The sequence below is a fragment of the Micropterus dolomieu genome, linkage group LG05 (genome assembly GCF_021292245.1).
Source record: "Micropterus dolomieu isolate WLL.071019.BEF.003 ecotype Adirondacks linkage group LG05, ASM2129224v1, whole genome shotgun sequence".
Taxonomy (NCBI): domain Eukaryota; kingdom Metazoa; phylum Chordata; class Actinopteri; order Centrarchiformes; family Centrarchidae; genus Micropterus; species Micropterus dolomieu.
The window spans coordinates 29,581,026-29,600,470 of record NC_060154.1 but is presented as its reverse complement, the minus strand read 5'-3'; the positions used below and the strand labels follow the sequence as shown (position 1 = coordinate 29,600,470).

Genomic DNA, 19,445 nt, shown 5'->3' with positions numbered 1-19,445 from the left:
TTCTAAACAAAACAAGGAAGTGAGTTTGCTGACGTATGACTGTGTTTTGCTGGAAACGGTGACGACTGGTCAAATTTGTGGAAAAGTTGCGGTGATTGGTCAAAACTTCAAGTTGCACTGAATTTACAGAGATTTGTTGAATTTGTGTTAATAGTTCGTGAAATCCTGGAGGGGCTGACGTGAGACCGTACTGATGTTTACCAGATTTCAGAAGTGTAAAGTCACATGACATGTCAGCCTGGAGTAAAGAAGCTTTGTGACGACATGACACCATTTTCCCGCGCAGCTATTTGCGGTATCAAGTTGGTCCTAATCAAGTTCTGTGTGTCTTTCTAGATTTCTTGACCATTGCAACAATATTGGGAACTGGAATCTTAGGTAAGTACTATTTTTTTTTTTTCTTAAGCAGAAATTACAAATGTTAACTGACAGTCCAAAAAACCTGGACATCACGCGCGAGAATGAGTTGCATATGTTGGGCTGTTGGGCTTCTGTAAATATCATCACAGAGTACGGTCTAGACCTGCTCTTTTATGAAAAGCGCTGTGAGATAACTGTTGTTGTGATTTGGCGCTATATAAATAAAATTGAATTGAATTGAATTGAATATGGTCTTGGTAAGCGATTATATTTTATATTGACGTTGATGAATCGCCCCAGTCCTGTAAGAGACACATTACATTTCATTTAGAAATCACGCTCTTCTCAAGAACAGCATTCCAGATAAGACAATAAAAAGATCTGCAACCTCACATACCACCATTATACAGGAGTGTATGGGCACGTTTGCCTCAACTAATATGATAAAAACTTTGGTGAGCTATATTTGTTCTTTCTACTAGACTTCCTTCTTATAACATCAGTTCATTTGGAACATAATTAAGGCTCTGTCCATCTCCCGCCTCTCATTGGCAGAGTAAATCTAACTGTGGTTTATGTAGTGTAGTTAACATCAGAGAGATTTTTGTAGAAGTGGAAATTACACGGGACATTACATTTAACTGCTTTGTTTTTAGCAGGGTCTTCATGTAGTTCCACAAAGGTGGAGCCCTTCCAACTTAATACTTGTTCAATCACCTAAATCATCGTCTCATATTGAAATCAGCACTATCCATTTAATTTTATTGTAAGTTTGAGCCAGAGCAGAAAGGAGTGTCTGTGAGAGAGAAAGACAAGACAGTGATAGGCACAATCAAATTCAGAAACGGTTCTACATTATTTCAATTTCTAGGTCTCCCAGTAACGATAGCCCATGCTGGACTGGTGCCTTTCCTCGTCTCTTTTCTCATTGGCTTCTTTGTCCAGGTAAGTAATACATGGCCTCAACGAACTCTTATTTTGTTAAGACGGGCATGGTCTGAGATTTATCTCATTTGTGTCCTACGTTACTCTTTTCCTTTGAGGTAGGGGAAATGGCAAGGAGAGGGATACATGTCTGCAGTTTCTTTCAACCAGCCTTTTTATTTACATAGGATCACCGCCGATTGATGCACAATGCATGCTGGTTAGGTTTATGTCCAAATGATCCCGACTTGCTCTGACGTCATGCAAACAAAAGCCAAGATAACATCCCGGGAACAAAGCTGCTAAAGCATTCGGAGCCGGGCGGCACAGTTGCTGTCCACCAACAGCAAAGCTTCATGGCACGATGTTTCCGCTGAGCTGACTGGTTTATTTTCCATCCTCTGTAATGCAGGCCTTGCTCATCTACCTCTTTGTGGAACTTCTTCAGAAATGTCAGGTGGTGCAGCTGGAATCTCTAAAGGTAAGCAGCTGAACAAACATGCATTTGACTTTTTAAGCTCCATTGGTAACACGGAGAGCAGACTTTATCACCCAGCTTCACTGACAAAAGTAGAAGCTATTGGAATACATTGAGGAGTACTATGTACACAGCTGGAGCTCATTTACGGAACGGTTAAGTCAATGAAATGTTGAAAGATGGTATAGAAGGGAAGTATGTTTGCTAAATTCAAATAAAACGGTAATAAACCTTTTTTTCACAGCAGTTGTTTTGACTTGTCATAGTAGGAAAATCACAGTTGAAACAAGTTTCATTAGCTCAGTTCTATAAAGTGTCCCAGGAAGCCATGACAATGACTAACAAAACCAGGAACAAAGTCTCCTAAATGGAATTCAGTCATGTTTAATGTTATCAGTGACAGTGGTGTAGTGGATCGCAGTTGATGTGTGATCTGTACAGACAGCGGATTCAAGTTTAACCATCATAGTGTGACAAACTTTTTAAAGTGATAAATCAGTAAATTGCGATGTTGCAGTGAAAAGACAGATGCATGCTATGTTTAAATCTGAAGCGCAGTGACTGGGTTAGGGGAGCCGTACTAATTTAAAAGACGTTGCTTTTGCCTCCATTGCGGCTCTGTACTGGGACACTGGGCTTACTTGTCATCATAGAAACAGATTTATTGTCGCTTCAGTAATATCAGCTGCCTTCCCTTCAGGGCTCCAGACTAACTTTTTTCACCTCCGTCCCCGAACCGTTCTGAAAAACAATTAGAACCGTCCTGAAGTTAATTTAAAGCGTCCCAAAATCAAAATGTTGTTTCTTTACTTTATTATCCTCTATAGTTGGCATAGTAAATGATTATAAGTTGATCAAATAAATAATATTCATTTTGCTTGACAGAAAGATTTATAAACAAAACTGAAAAGTTATTTGTTGGGGCATCTTTTTACCTCGATGATAAATTATTTAATTTCAATTCAGTTATAAACTCCTGGACTTTGTTTCAGCAGGTTTTCTGCTCATGTTTAAAACTTTCTGCACAATCAGAATCTCACATCTCTTTGTTCTCTTATATGTCCAGAAGAAAATCGTAATATATTATAATATTATAATTCATAATATTTTTTAAAATTCTACCTGACCTATACTCTGCTGTGCTCCCCTTCAGACTGTACTGAATGAAACAAGTGCACTGCACTTCGTCAGAGGTACAAACTGAAACCAACACTGCCAATCACGCAGACATCTCAGCGCAAATCCTCATGTTAACTTCTGCAGCTCCGATCAAGTGCAGCTCACAGTCCCAAACAGAGCCAGATTGTGCTTCAGGTTTTAGATGTTTATAATGCTAAACTCTATCAGCGAGTCTGCTGGTAGAGCCTCTCCGCCCGCGGGTTTCATTTATGATCACGGCGTATGCCGAGTTGCATTAGCTGGGTGGAGATGATTCTCGGCGCTAGTCGACATTATCACAATATAGATTTGTTTTTCACTGCGTGAGAAGATTGATTTGTGGCGCTCAACGCTAGCCTACACAGCGCGATTGAAAGGTCAGCAAGCCGTTTGTGACTGAGAGGATAGATGGACCTGTACCAACACATTTTCTATCGTCCCCAGGACGACAGGATGCCGTTAGTCTTGAGCCCTGCCTCCCTTCGACACAGATCCACTCACTTAGCGGAGCAGCTCCACTATCTTGAGGCCACGACATACTATCCGACATACTATCTTGAGGCCATGAGATACTATCTTGAGGCCACGACATACTATCCGACATACTATCTTGAGGCCATGACATACTATCTTGAGGCCACGAGATAGTATCGTGAGGCCACAAGCTAATTAGAAATAATTTTTGTTCACTAAGTGGGATCAAGGGGCTCTGTAGATGAGTTTTGTGATCCGTTGCACCCTAATCACGCCTGTGTTTTTCATGCCAAAATGCTGGTTAAAAGGCTGATTTCAGTAGCATACAGTTTTACCCTACATGTCACTGAATTTTCTCTTGTGATTTAGTAAAATTGATGAAAATTAGTAATAAGTGTTCTTAGAAAACAGGGGAAATGTTTCATTTATAACTTGGATTCATCTTTCTATGTTGATCATAGACAGGTGTCGCAGAGTGTATTGTGATGGACCAGGTGGGCGTGGAGGTATCAGCCCCCACAGAGGAAGAGGATGATGAGGATGAGGGTGAAAATGCTCAAGCAGGTGGGAAACCTTTTTCTTGAGCAACTTTAAGTTAAACTATCTTAGAGTTAAAACAGTTAAATGTCTTCACACCAGTAACCTCTGCTGTAAGAACTTGAACCATTTGAAAATGATGGTAGCTGTGGTGCTGATCCAAATAGCCAACAGCGTCATATGCCCTTATTATATATTGAAAAGATTACACAGTGGATCGGTTTATGCTTCTGGTAAAATGTCTAATAGAGGGATTTTAGAAATGAGGAAGCACTTCAAAATTGATTGTTCAGAACACTTTTCTCGAGGTAGATGAAGTACCTCTACATCTAGCATGCATTTCTTTCAAGCAGTTTCAAATCTATAAGATAACTCAGTGCAATACACTGTACTGAATTGCATCATATTGCACCATAACCTGCTGCATCAGGACAGGGCTGATTTGAATTATATTGATCTGTTAACTAGATGTTTCAGATCACTGGTTGCATAGTGAGATATTAATCAAAAAGGTCTCTGTTGATATACACACCTCTTAAAGCCTAATTTGTAAAAGTCTAATATATAAGCCTTTTGAAACATGAACTGGGAGAGAATATTGAGGGTAATGGCAAGTTGCAAGTTATTCCTTATTTCGTTAATTGCCTGTATATTATCATAATATAGTAAGACACCTAGTGTTTTTTTAATTTTATGTAGATGCTGTAACGCAAACTCCTGTAACTTGCTTCCTTAACCTCCACGTTGTTGTCTTGAAAGATTTTGAAATACATTTCCACAGCCCTAAGTCAGTACAACAATCGATCACATTCCTCCCCTCCTCCTGCCTGGAATAAAATCTCTGATAATGGCTGTAAAGAAGTCACTTGAGTATTATGATAATCACTGAACGCATTTATAAGTCATGAAATGCCTTGAGCGTCCACCTCTGCCCTGCCTTAATTCTGTGACTGACCTCTCCAAGCACTGCATGTGTGGAGAGCATCAGTCTTAGACAGGAGGTAAATGCTGTAGACTTTGTTCAAACTCTAGAAATAAAAAGTCAGAAAAATATAGACTGTTATGACACTCATAATAAAGCAGGTTAACTTAATCAAGGGTCACCTACTGTATCTTTGAAGCATTTTATGCAGTCAATTGTTTATTCACAAATAAATCTATATAGAATCACTGGAAAGAGAGTGGACTATTACATGTATGTCTGATAATACCTGCTGCTTATTTTCTAAACTTTCTTCTTCCTTTTGCTGTGAGAGGATAATTGGCGAGTGTTTGAAAAAAATGTTTAAACATGACCAGTTTGCTCAAGCGTATCTTAAAAGGAAATTATAAATTAATGCTGAAAGGGTTTAAACCATGATGTAAGAACTGATTTACAATTATTTGGGCCAGTAGCTTCTTAGGCCTGCACTTCTAAGCTGCTTGGGCTATCCCACTGACAGGAGAAATTATAGTGTATAATGGCTAATTTGTTGTCTATGTAACTTGTCATGTCTCATTTACAATGATTGGCTTTAAGTTCATGTGCTCATTTTATTTGAACTTGTTCCGTTGTGCAGAGTACTGGGGGCCAGCAGCGGCCACAGTGACCAGAGATTGTAATTACAGAATACTAAACACAAATACTATAGATACTAGATATTTTTTTGTTTGCTTCAGAGCCTGTCAAAGTGAGTGCAATGGGGCCATGATTTTGAAACCATTAGGCTGTCAGTGAATATGACTGTGTCCCCATTCAATGATGACGTGAATTGTAAACCCACCATAATTCACTTTCTTTAGCTCATGAATCTATAAACATACACTGCCATAACTGCATGTTGATGAGCCCACAAGAGGCAACCTCCAGGTCTGAAAATTGAAGCCAGTGCGGAAGTATTATTTCACCAAGATTTATATTGAAAACCACACATAAAATTAGCAGCACTGTGCACTTTTTGTTTGCGTTTAAATAATAACAGCCAGTATCTTATGTAAACTAATGAAAACCATATAAGTATATGCAATGACCCCATGCACAATTTACATAAATACAAAAGAGTCTCAAGAACACAGTGATAGTAATTAAAATGAGCCCAAAAATTAACATACAGAGGAGTCTTCAGCTGGAGTCTACAGCGTTGCCCCTGTTGAAACACTTTCACAACCAATTCAATGACAAATGGATCTTATATGAGCAAAGTATGTTGGTTGGGTGACTAAAATACATAATTTGTTATGTGGGCATATAGAGTCTGCAGACACATGAAACCTGGCTTGAGATGCTCAGGCCCTAATTTAATTTACAAAAATGTTTGGAGCATTATTTTGTTAGTTAAATGAATGTTTTTGGTTTTTAAAGAGATGACCAAGCGGCCAGCAGCTGACAGTGAGTTAACGACCAATTAAGCCTCTCAACACTTTACTTACCTGTAATAAAATCCATTGAGATAAAACACGTCAAGCATATCACAATGTTAGTTTAATCGTTCATTATCACTAGTAAAAAGGCATTTTCGACCAGCCAAGACAGGCTGCTGCTCGGTTATACTCTACAATCTCAACAAATAATAATAAAAAACATGCAGGTTCTCTTACCATACACCGAGGCTATGCATCAAAAATCAAGGCTTTACCACAGAATGTAGCCAATCCCAAACAAAAAATGAGACAGCCTCCTAACGCTGCAGCCAGAAGCAGTCTGTGTGTGCAAACTACTCGAGTTGCCGACAGCTATGCTCGTTACTGTGAGTACGTGCAATTAAACCTTTGCAAGTAAAAAGACGACACTTTATCAATACACCTGTGTGAAGGGTAAGCATGTAGAAAGGGTTGTGTTGTAGAATAACATGAAATAGATGTACTTTATACTTTACCTTATGACCCCCTCCCCAAGAAAATTCTGTGTTACAAGAACATTTATGGAAGTAAAAAGAAAAAGTACTGGATATTTTGTGTTTAGGCTGAGCTATTGAACCCAAGTGTGAGACACAGAGAGACAACTGACCAGAGTTGTAATGGAAAAATGACTTTATTACTTAGGGGTAATGGAAATGGATAGACACTGAACTGAGCAGAGAAGAAGCCTGGAAGCGTGGAGGACCGGGCAGGTGGAAGCCGAGGCTGGGTACGGCCAGAGGACAGTCCAGAGTGTAGCAAAGCCAAACGGGGCTCCAGAGCAGAGAGGCAGGGCCAGGAGACAGGAATTGGAGTAGAGCAGACAGAACTAAAGGGAGAGGACAAACACGATTAGGCAGGAGCCAACAAGCAGTAAGCAAAGATCAATCAGTGTGGCTGGAACCACAGACTGACTGAGCAGATACTCCGATTTGGCAAGGTGAGTGTGGCTGAGCTGAGATCTTGTAGGAGACTTGATTGCAGAATGAGAAGCAGCTGGTGGGGCTCTGCCCTGGCTCCCGCACACCTGTCTCCTCTATCACAGACACAGAGAGAGGGAGAGTGGAGGGCAGGACAATTTTCACATCTTCAGGTCTCTAAAATCCCTCTAATAAAACAGTCTAAGAAGAAAAAACAGTAAGGCCATGGCCTGTAATGAGTTTAGGAGGCACTGCTCTAATCTGATATTTTGGTGAATTAAATCTAATAATTCATGTCATTGACCAAATACTCATTTGTTGGCAGTCATTGCTCTACTTTAAATGAGGTCAGATGGTATGGTACAGGGTAAGGGACAAAATTAAGACTACTGAGAAGCTATTGCTGCATTCTAGTCACAGTTGGAGGTTGGATACTGTCACCGGATTATGATTGGCCATATCAGTAGATGGCTTCAGCAAGGATATAGCCTCCGCCAACTTCACAGTAGTCTCAGTAGCACTTTCCCTGCACCACAAGAATGGCAGTCATTAGTTGCATGGAATTTGCAGTAGTTTGGGTTGAGTGAATTGACCGCCTTGTCCATCTGTCTGTGTCTTTCAGATACAGGTTTACTACAGCCAGACGCCGTAGCTTTGCACAATCAAGCTGAGAGCCTGCAGCCCAACCTTCATATGCTTGGCCACCTCTTCCTATCCCGGCCCATGAGTCACGCCTTCAACTTTATCCTCCTCTTCCAGTTGTAAGTTACCATGGGGATGACGGAGCCAATTATTTTGCAGGGTCTTAAGGTGGCAACATTTACAAATCATACAAGAATAACACTGAATGTAAGAGAGAGTATGCCTCAGTTTGCTGTTTTTACAGAGAAGCAGCTCCCATGGTCATCACAGTGGTCTCTCAACAATATGTTTAAACCTTTTCACCCATCATGTTCACATCACCACCAAACATTTAAATTGTGATTTTTAGTCCTTAAAGTGCTGTGTGGAGACCTTAAGAGGTCCTTGAGGGGTTTAGTTCAAGTTTAAAAATGTATGATGATGATATCATCATAATGCCTTTATTCAGAAACCAGTACAAAATATTATTAATATGAAAGCAGGCCTGAGTGTTTGGAAGCCTATTTCTGACACTTATGATTAAAAATCTACGCTTGTTTTTTTTTTTTACTCTCATTATGACTTGTTACGTCAAAACAATCAGAAGTTTTTCATACTTTTGTTAGTATGTTCAGGGTTCCCACGTGTCCTGGAAAACTTGGACCAATTTTCCAGTCATGGAAAACAAATGGAAAATGAGAGAAAAGGTAAAATGTCCTGGAAAATCTTAATTTGTCCTGGAAAAGAACTTTAACATTATGTGGCGTAGTGTTGTCACGATACTGGAATTTCTAACGTCAATACAATACCTTGAAAAATATCGATATTCAATACCATTTTTGATACCACGGGGGAAAATTGACACAACATTGATTAAATTACTGAATATAATTACTGAATTATCTTAGTCAGTAAAGTTAATAGTACTGTGTGTTAAGCAGAACAGCATCAGTTAATTTACCTCTGACCTTCTGACCAGTCAAAGTATTTTCTCTGCTGTCTGAGATTCCTCAGGTCTGACAGCTCTGAGGGGGATTAGCTTAGTTTTGAGAATTATAAATGTATGTTAGGCAAACAACAGGACAACTATCTAATCGACAGAAGTTTACTGGGCCATCTTGTTTAATACTTTATTGATGTTGAAACCTCTCCAGGTCCTTTATAGAGGATGATGTGTCGGTACTGCAGGTGCTTTGCTCTTTCGTTAGCACCGCTCTGTACCGTCACTTTCATATGGGCTTGCTTGTATGCTTTGCCAGCATCCAATCACAAGTGACAAGTAGTAGCCAATCACAGCACAGTATGGCGGAACGTGTCGAAACTGGCAGGGGCAAAAACTCGATTCAAACAGAGCGAATGAGACGAGAAGAAAGCGCTGTAAGACAGGAGGCGGGGCTGTGTGGGCACTGCAGCGCTATGTAATAATAATAATAATAATAATAATATGTATCAGCTTGACAAGCGCATTTTCGGGATCGATACTGTGGAAAATAAATATTAAAGCCGTTTGAAATATTCAGAATTGATATTTATCAAAAAATCAATACTTTTGACAATGTGGTGGTTGCTCTGTAATATTACGGCAGTGTTGTGAACACCCCCATGATTCACATCACGTGGTAGCACAGGTTGGATGACAGTATTTCAAGTGACAGAAACTCTGAACATTGTAAGTGGCATTATCCTCCAAAAGTAAATAATAGTCTGCCTGGGAACTGTGGTAGTTTTTATTAGGTTTACACCCCTCACATTTTTGTAAATATTTGATTATATCTGTTCATGTGACAACACTGAGGAAATGACACTTTTCTACAATGTAAAGTAGTGAGTGTACAGCTTGTATAACAGTGTAAATTTGTTGTCCCCTCAAAATAACACATCACACAGCCTTAATGTCTTAACCGCTGGCAACAAAAGTGAGTACACCCCAAGTGAAAATGTCCAAATTGGGCCCCAAGTGTCAATATTTTGTGTGGCCACTATTTTCCAGCACTGCCTTAACTCTGTTGGGCATGGAGTTCACCAGAGCTTCACAGGTTGCCACTGGAGTCCTCTTCCACTCCTCCATGACGACATCACGGAGCTGGTGGATGTTAGGCTACAGGCCAAAGTGACCCAAATCCGATTTTTTAGCTCATACATGACTCAGATCTGATATTTTTATAACAGTGGGAGGGTTAGCAAGTATAAGCTAACTGGAGCTAACCTCTGTGGCTCCTTGTTTACTTCTGTACAATTGCGTGCTGCTGTGTCTGACGTCGTAGTATTCTTCTGTGCATGCGGGTCACTTTCAGGCCGCCAGTCTGATATAGGCCACATTTAAAGGTTCAGTGTGTAAGTTCTAGTGACATCTAGTGGTGAGGGTTGCGAATTGCACCCCCCACCCCCCCACCCCTCTCCTACCCAAGCGAGCAGTATAGCTATGGTGTCTGAGACAGGACAAAGATGTCATCTATGAGATAAAGGAGATTGTCAGACAATAAATGAGGTTTCTTTTAGATATATTAAGAGATTATATAAATTATGTAAAACCAAATATGTATGTAAACAAATATATTATGTAAAACCAAATGTTTTTTTGAATATTATTGTTACTTTTTCATTAATAAACAACAGCCACATGAAGAAATGAAGTGCTACATGATGTCTCATACTCCTGTGATACATTATTTTACAACTTGGGAGGGTTGGCTAATCTGGACTAACATACCAAAGTAAATGAAGAAATTCTCAAACACTATCACATCTAGTGCATCCAGTATGATCACTGACAGATACCAGGACAATGTAAGCCTCACTGTTTCTGCACCACAGTCTGTTATAAACCACATAATACATGAAGTTTACAAAGGCATTGTCAGGTGAGGATCAAGGCTCCTCTCGCTTTGTTTAGTTAGATAAGCAATCTGCAAATATTACCAAAATGTCTTTTGAATTTTTTGAAATACAACAGAAACACAAAGTAGTACTCACAGCCATAATTTCAGCTTGTGGTAAAACGGTGCAACGTTTTACTGGGCATTTAGCATGTGAAAGTATAAATTACATATATTTGTGTGCACAGTGGGACACAATATACATTTTTTTAATGCAAATTTGGAAAGTATTTATTATTGGTCACTTGATAGGCACATGGTCTTTTCATATATCATCATTAGCAGTAAAAAGAAAATAGCAGAAGAATACTCAGAGACTGATTATTACAATTATTATTAGTCTCTCTTCTTCATCTTTGTACGTATTCAATGTAGTGACGGGCGTCTACACTACCGGAATTACACAAGCAGAAGAAGAACGGCGTGATGACGATAAATAATAAAAAAATAACGGTTCATTATGTAAGGTCTTTACACACCACTGAAAACATAGTTATGGATCTTATGTTGCATTTTTTGTCAGTAGAGCCTCAGAAATATTACACACTGAACCTTTAAGCAATAATGTGAGAAAAAAACAGAAAATCGGATCTGGGAAATAAAAAATTGGAACTGAGCATTAATCAAATCAAAATCAAATGGAGTTTGCTGATGAACAGATAGCTTTACTTGTTGCTAAAGTAACAGCTAACTGCTATTAGCTGCTGCTAATTAGCTCAGTTAGCTGTCATATTAGCTGCCTGGACTGGGAGCTCAGAGCACTGGGGGAGTGTTAATGTTTAACGTTACACTTCTAATATTACTCAAACGATGGAGGTTTTCAGGCCAGGGGGCTTGTAAAGTCTTTGTTCAGGGGCGGGGGACCCAGCAGGGAGTGATGGCAGGTAATGTTAGCTGCTCCGGAAATGCCTCCGGAGCAATAAAACCACGTTCAGCAGCCTCCCAGTGAACACAGCCTGAACAGGACTAAACAGAGCATCAAAGGCCAACAGGGAATACAGTACCAAGGTTATTTACAGAGCTTTGGGATGGACAGATAGCTTTACTTTTGATAAACCGTTAAATGCTGCTAACTGTATCTGCAGCTAGTTAGCTCGGTTAACATTAGCCAGGCTGCTAGCGGTTCCATTAGCGGACCCCGAGTTCCAAGAGCCAAACCCAGCAAGAAAACCACTTCGGTACTGTATTCCCTCTCATCAAACTGGCCTCTGCGGGTCTCGGAGAATGTTTGGTTTGGTCCTGGCTGCCGTGTTCACTTGGTGGGAGCTGGAACCAGTCTGACAGGGTGCCTAATTTCTTGAATGGCAATCTCCTTTATCTCATAGATGGCATCTTTGTCCTGTCAATCACTGTAGCTATAGCGGGCGTAACGCACATTCAGCGCTATTGGCTACTGCAAATGTCAATCAATATTTGCGACAAGTCCCTCCCTAGCTTTGTGTTTCAACAGGAAACACCTGAATATTCGGAAGCAAATAGCACTTTGGTTTCCGTTTCATGAGAACTTTAAGGCCTGCAGTCTAAATGTAGCCTGTAGGAGACAGGTTGGGAGGTATCTACCGTCAGACCTCCCAACCTTATGGTGAAGTGGAGCATTTAGCAGCTGAAGAGATAGATATTTCCCACAAGATTTGGTGGACAACAAAACAGACCTGTTTTTTGCACCATATCAGCTTTATAGATAATACAATGTTGCGTTTACAGCTTGTTGTGCTGCTCCTGAGTGACCATAAAATCAATTAATGCAGTATTAGTTTTGTTTATGTTTGATTAACTTTATTATCCTAGATGGAAACTGATTGGGTGCAGTGTGGGTACCAACAGTAAACAGTACACAATACTACATGGTATAAACCATCTTATAGCCAGTACTGCTCCCTATTTTTTTTCTGTCCGTAGGCTCCCATGACTTATTTTCAGCAGCATGTGTACTAAGATCAATACAGACTTGAGCTAAAATATTGGCTCCTGACCTCTATGACATTGTTTGAATTATAACCCAAGTCTACTATCAAATCATAGCATGCAGGTTCACTGTCTTCTGCTTGGCCATTGTTACTGGAAAAGGGTGCAATATCCTAACATGTTTAATATTAACAATGAGAGAAACCTGCCTAGTCATTCCTGTTTCAGTGTTCTGGACCAACACAACTACTCTCAACTGAGCCAGGGCTGCAGACTTGTGTCCTTGAGGTTCAGACTTAATATCATTTGCTGCACAGTCTTGAGATATTGAGATTTACAGGTCTGAGCCAAGTAAAATATAAAATATGATTATTGCTGCAGCGTCTGCAGTCTGCTGATTTTTTTAAGGTGTCCAACCTGTTTTCAGTCACTGTTCTGTCATACATTTAAATTTGACAGCTAGTAAAGTAATCTTTGCAATGAAATTCTGAATCAAGAGACCACTGTGGCTGGTTACAGAAAAAAAGTAGCATACTTTATTTTAATTTACAAACGTTGTAAAGAAACTCCCACAATGCTGTAAAAGCAAATTGTTGTTTGATTTCCCTAATGGAGAACTGCATTCTCTTTCTGGTTTTTTTTATTTTTTATTTTTTATTTTTTTTATCAATTTCTCCAATGGCTCCAAACAAATGGTCTGTCTGTGTCACCCAGTAAAAGTAATGGTCTGGAAAAGTCATTGTATAGGCTGATACTGCTGATACACCAAAAAAACACAGCTTCAATTAGGATTAGCACCAACTGGCTACTCGGGACTTTCACTTGTCCGTTAAATAAAGCATAATAATTTGTTGTTGTTGTTTTGTTTTTACAATGGTACACTAGTATAGCTTAAAGGACAGGGCTATGTGTTGACGTGTGTGTCCTTATGGGCAGAGAGGAGGGGGAGGGGGCTTTTAGCATCGCTGGTGGAAGGTCTTGTTATCAGTGTACGAGCAGCTCTGTAACACCTGGCCAATCGATAGTTCCCTCTTTGTGTTCAAGGAGGCTTAGTGGTCGATCAATGCCGAGGCTTGACCCCGCACACACACACAGATGCGCACACACAGCACACAAAACATAGCCTGCATCTTTTACCCTTGGCGCCCCTTGGTCTTTATGTACTGCCCTACACGGTGGAGCTGTTGTACGACACACACAATGACACACTATGACACACAATACTGCGCGCAGCAGAGAAAGACATGCAAATATACACATGCATGTATACAATGAATGCACATAATTCACAGTGAACGTGTATTTTTAATACATTGGAAATACCAATACAAAATGTTTGCTGATCAAAAAAATGAATAATTCATATAATAATAATTCATAATAGACCTGTGTATATATTGTGTATGTACATGCTTTACTGTAAAATATCTTTGTATTTTTGTATAATTTAGAACATTTGAATTTGGAGGATTGAACCCTAAAACTATTATACTTTATTCTGCCTCACTGAGCCAGCTAAACACATACCCACACATGCAGACAGGTGACAAATTAAAGGGAAAACTCTCACTAAATGAGTGGGTAATGTAGCAGAAAATAACAGAAATACATCCATAAAGGCAAAATGTGAAAACATTTCTTCCTTATTGAACTTTTGCCAAAGCTTCCTTTTAATTTTCATGTACAATATGAAAGTAAAAGCAGAATCCTCATTGCTGCTTAGATTCTTTGAGAGCTACCTCAAAGAGCAGAGCCTTTTTTGACCAATTCCAACTGTGTAACTACTCACTATAAATAGTCAATTCTTGATGAAATTTTCTCTCACAGAACTTGAGAATCTGTGCCAAGGAGCACTGAAGTTGTTTTGGAGGTTCGTGGTGGACTAACACCAATCTTCCTTTCATTTGTCACCCATCTGTACGTATTGTGTTTGGATGGATAATTTGGATTTCATTCCAAAGCCGCTGTTTACAGTCTTGCCCAGGCATGCAGGTGACGCATGTTCACAAGCCCTGCAGCTGCCATTGATTTGGCTACAAAAAGTCCTGTCAGTGCAGTAGATTTGTCGCGCCCTGTATACAGAATGCATCAATGTACATTAAGTCTTTCACACATTTTAGATTTAGTGTTCATTCTTATATCGCACATATTACGTTTGGATTTTTTGGCCTACTTTTAAAAGTCAAAGGGATAGTTTTTACTTGTTGACATATGGTAGTATGTGTTGTTGACCAACAGTATGTGTGAACATGAGCTCAGAAGTCCTACAGCATACTGCTGCTTCATTTTAGGTGTCATGACATGTTACACTAGAGATATAAAGAGGTCTGCAAGGACCTGTTGTTGATGGCTAAATGTTGTGCGTGTTGTTGATATGTTTGCAGCTCATTTTTGTGGGGAAATGTTCCATATGTTTAGGAGAGTATGACAGGAAGTTAGAGTTCTAATAATTCTATTCAAAGTAACATAAAATGCCCTTCATCCCTGATGATTTTATTTACTTTTAAATAGCTGTGGTTAATATCTCGAGTTTGAATCATCTTTTCTTTGACATCACATGCTCTCTGTTCTTTCCTGTGCAGCTTTGGTAAGTTGTTCTTGTTCAAAAGTATGGCTTAGACTGCTGTAGATGAGAGGACTTAGCCCGCATGAAACATTTTTTGGAATTTCCTCTTAAGATTTGAAAGAGAGGACATTTGAAAGAGTGGGTGTAACTCAGCTCTCCAAAGTAACACTCAGCTGTCTGGAGAAAATGGCTAATGGATTTGCACTCTCAACAGCCAACTGTTGAGAGATTACAGAGGCTTAAGGTTATAAGGAGCAGAACATATGTTGAGCTACAAAAACCTGTCTTGTCGTTCACTTTGGATAGAAGCCTACAGTAAAAACACTCATTTCTAATGTTCAACCACATCCATCTCCTTTCTGAAGGCACATAGATTTCTGGCTTTGTGTGTGTGTTATGCTCAGAGTACATATGAAATGTACAACCAAGGCATTTGCTTTAAGTGGCCTCCAAAGGCAACTTTTGGTTTGAGCAAATATAAAATCGAAAAGTTGTGGAGGATCAAGGCTCTGCTTTGCAAACATTAAAAAAATGAAATCTCTTAGCTGTTCATAGCCTCAGGCGCTATGATGAGGCAACATCTTAATGTTATTCAAGGGAGGAGCGCTAACCATGATAGTAGATGATGACCAATTACTGCCTAATACCTAACAACCTTTCTCTCCTTTTTCTTCCCCCTTTTTCGTTTGCCTGTCTCTTTTCTCCTCTTTCCTTTCTCTTCTCTTATTCTATCTCTCTCCAGTATTTCTATTGGAATTAGTTATGTCTTAGCTGGCAGTGAGGCCTACGCTGCTCTTCTTAATGTCAGGTAAGTCTTCCACATACACAAATAATCTGTAGAAGAAGTACAAACTTGCCCGAAGTGAAGTGTATTACTGCTATTGACTTTATTATTATCTGGATCAAATTACTGAAAGGTGACATGGGTTGGAGTTTAGTAGCCCTTTGTGGAATCTGAATCCAATGTGAAATATGCTCATTTTAAAACTGAATCATTTGAAATTTCTAATCCTATCCATTTAGATTCAGCTTCAGTACTAAGGTATCTCACCGGTGTATCTAATCAAAGCCCAAGACTAAACCTAACCAAACTGCAACTGTTTCACATTGTGGTCACACAAGAAGCAAACCCCAATCTGCCATGTGAAAGACATGTAGCTAACCCATTCATCCATTGCACCTGCTCCCTTTATGGACTCTTTATACTATCTCACCTGACTTACTAAAACCTTTCTGGCAGAAAGATTTAAAAAAGCGGTGACACGATGGAGTCGCCCCTCTGAGTTGAGGCAATGTTAGCCATGTTGATCTTGAAGGTGACTGCTGCCTCATGTGGGGTCAGAATAATTGGGGGGGGGGGGTCTGCAAACTTTTAACAGAAACGGCTATCAACATGCTTTTTAAATGCTCTGAGCAGTAAAATACAACACATCTTTTTTATAGCGTCCATGTTGTTTTCACATTACAACACCACTGGAAATGGGACCATCCAAGGAGGATGTGAATGCACCAGGTTATGAATGACAAAAATATGTTAGTGCAAGCTCCCTGGAACCCATGGAGATTACATTGGAGTTGGAAAAAAACTGCCGTGGCAGGAAAGTCTATCAGACCGTTCTTCATCCAGACTGAAATCGCCTGAAAGGATCGGTACTCCTCGGATCACGACTTTACACTGCAGCTGATTGGACTATGATATCAGAGGCAGGACAAACTGTCTTGAAAATGTGTTACATTGAATAAATTATTTAAAAAAATAATACTAATAATAATTTATTTTTATTTTGTAGGAGGGTGGTGCCCTATTACCCTCTATTGGCTAGCTGCCCCTGTTCAGCTTTCCACATTTGTGAATTAGCATAAATTGATATCTCTCTAATAAGGATGGGAATCTGTGTGTGTGTGTGTGTGTGTGTGTGTTTGTGTGTTTGGTGCAATGTGAACAAGCAACATGTTCAGAATTAATAAATACAGTAGAGAACAGCGCTGAGCTGAGCTCTGCAGCAGCGACAGCAGGGAGCGCTTGCAGGGGCACAGCGAAGCTGCTCGAGTGGGTGGAGATTATGCTGCTCAGCTCTGCAACAATGAGAGCGAGATACAGTTGTGGGGGCAGGGCTTATGTGCTCCGATCTGGTTGTGAATTGTTGAAATGGAGTAATCGTCATCACGCAGGTTTGATAAAGGGTGTTGAAACAGAGTCGTAAGAGTTTTATGTTTAGTTCTAAAGAAGTGCTGAATATCAAGCAGTATCTCTGCCATTGTCATGTTGTTTTGGTGTTATTAATGACGTGTTATTAATGACGTGTTATTAATGACGTGTTATTAATGCTGTAGGTTGGGTTAGCAGATAAGTTTGATTTTCAAAACAATTGTCTGGTTCCTGGTTAGCTCAGTCAGTAGTGCACAGGCTTTACAATCGGAGGGTTGTGTTCCCCCTTGCCCGTATACATTTTTTTTCCCTCTTCAACAAATTACCTAAGAGACTGTTTCACATGCTATTAAAGTAATTATTTATTTATTTGATCAGCGGCCCGCCTCTTGCCGAAAAGCGCATGGAGGCGTCACATCGGCCCCTGTGAACAGGCACTGCACTAGTAATATGAATTCATGTTTAACTGGGGCATTCCAACTCAAGGCCCTGACATGATCAGCTAGATTATTTCACTGTAGAAGACTCACCACTATGTTAGTCTTATTGAACTACAACAACAACACTGTCCACTTGTTCACTATTGCAGAGTTACATTTTGTGCCTCACTAATGATCTTTGAGAACAGACACCAGGTTACAGAGAGCACTTAAACCAGACAAGCCAAAGATTTCATTTTGGCCTTTTGGTAAATAACTATGACATTAGTGTTAAGTAGTTACATACAGTATCTCCACCAGTAATACAGACCCTCCAAAAGTATTGGAACAGTAAGGCGAATTCCTTTGTTTTCGTTGTTCACTGAAGACATTTGGATTTAAGATCAAAAGATGAGTCTGAGACAAGAGTTCAGAATTTCAGTTTTTATTTCCTGGTATTCACATCTAGAGGGTTTTTTTGGAGGGGACTGTATTTGTCATTTAAACCAAAGGCATCGTCCATCGCAGGATAAAAAAGAGAAGTCTGAATGAAGATATTTGTTGGCCTAGGAGCATGTAGGATCCTGCTATTTTATCAACTTGGAACCTGGTCCAAAACAGAGCTCGCTCGCGGTAACCCTCTACATATTAATATTCCTAAAGCTTACACTGTATTGGACGATAATTAAAACTTATTGCCCCAGTTTTTCCTAAGGACATTAATAGATATTTATGTGATAGATACAGCATTTCAAATGGTTTTAGTGTGTGCTTGGGATAAATCCCACTCCTTTTAGTTACATATGGATGTGGGCTGGAATCAGGCCCCTCATTCTTTTTTAAAATGAATTAATGTTTTAAGTCACCTCACGTTTGCTTATTCGCCGTGTGTGAAGAGTAGGCATTTTGTTACTATATTACTATTTTTATTTCTATTTCTATTTTCCCATATGCCAATACCATATGTCTTGATTTTAGTTTAAGTTTTAATTTACGACTTTGGTTGGAGTCCAGGGTTAGTGTAATTTGTAAAATCCACAGTGTAATATCTACCGAGAGGGGCTTAGATTGTCTCTTTTGTAACATATGAGTTCTCCATCTACATATAAATTACTGTGATACTTTTTAGGGTTAGCAGTGTGTGATTCAGAGTGACTCATTCAGACAGTTCAGAAACAGAAACTCTTTAAACAAAGAATAAACACTTTACTGTGCAGTGAAAAACATTTAAATAAAATAAATAATATGCAAAGAATATCAAATGCCAGGTTTTAAGATATCAGAGGCTGAAACACTGATTGTTAAGAAAAACCTTCTGTTGCTCTCCCACATCAGTCTGACTCTTCATCAGTTCCACTTTCATTTCTCACAAAGCAAACATTTGAAAGTGAATTGTCAGTTCAGGGAAGTGTTGCTTAAGGCTACATGATCTTACAATATAATATTTTTCATGAAATTGAATTTTTTTAATAGCTGATGCAACCCTGAGAGATGATAGCTGCCCACTAGAGTGGGAGGCTCTGAAAGCATTGCATGAACTTACAGCATCCTTTTAAACAAACATACACACACAGCAGAGATGTTTCCTGAGGCAAAAATACTCCATTATCAGATGGTGAGGATTTATTTATTTATTTTTAATGTCTGTGTTAGATGACTAACCCCAGTCTGAAATCTCTACT

The 19,445-nt window shown here is 39.4% G+C and overlaps 1 protein-coding gene and 1 long non-coding RNA gene across 7 annotated transcripts in view; one reads left to right on the top strand and one right to left on the bottom strand.

Moving 5' to 3' along the window:
* The window catches only part of si:ch211-51h4.2, a 116,350-nt gene that overhangs the window by 8,827 nt on the left and 88,078 nt on the right, over positions 1-19,445 (top strand). For 5 of the 6 annotated variants that reach the window (XM_046050770.1, XM_046050769.1, XM_046050768.1 and 2 more), the window contains exons 4-7: positions 1,697-1,765; positions 3,856-3,958; positions 7,850-7,988; positions 15,938-16,003. In XM_046050770.1, coding sequence (XP_045906726.1) covers positions 1,697-1,765; positions 3,856-3,958; positions 7,850-7,988; positions 15,938-16,003 — 377 coding nt within the window. The remainder of the gene's footprint in view (positions 1-1,696; positions 1,766-3,855; positions 3,959-7,849; positions 7,989-15,937; positions 16,004-19,445) is intronic. The other variant, XM_046050772.1, reaches the window with a different exon arrangement.
* LOC123971759 lies at positions 1,451-6,639 on the bottom strand. The gene is made up of 3 exons (XR_006825275.1): positions 6,509-6,639; positions 2,404-2,503; positions 1,451-1,773 (listed from the first exon to the last, which is right to left on the bottom strand). It is a non-coding gene; the product is annotated as an uncharacterized LOC123971759 (long non-coding RNA).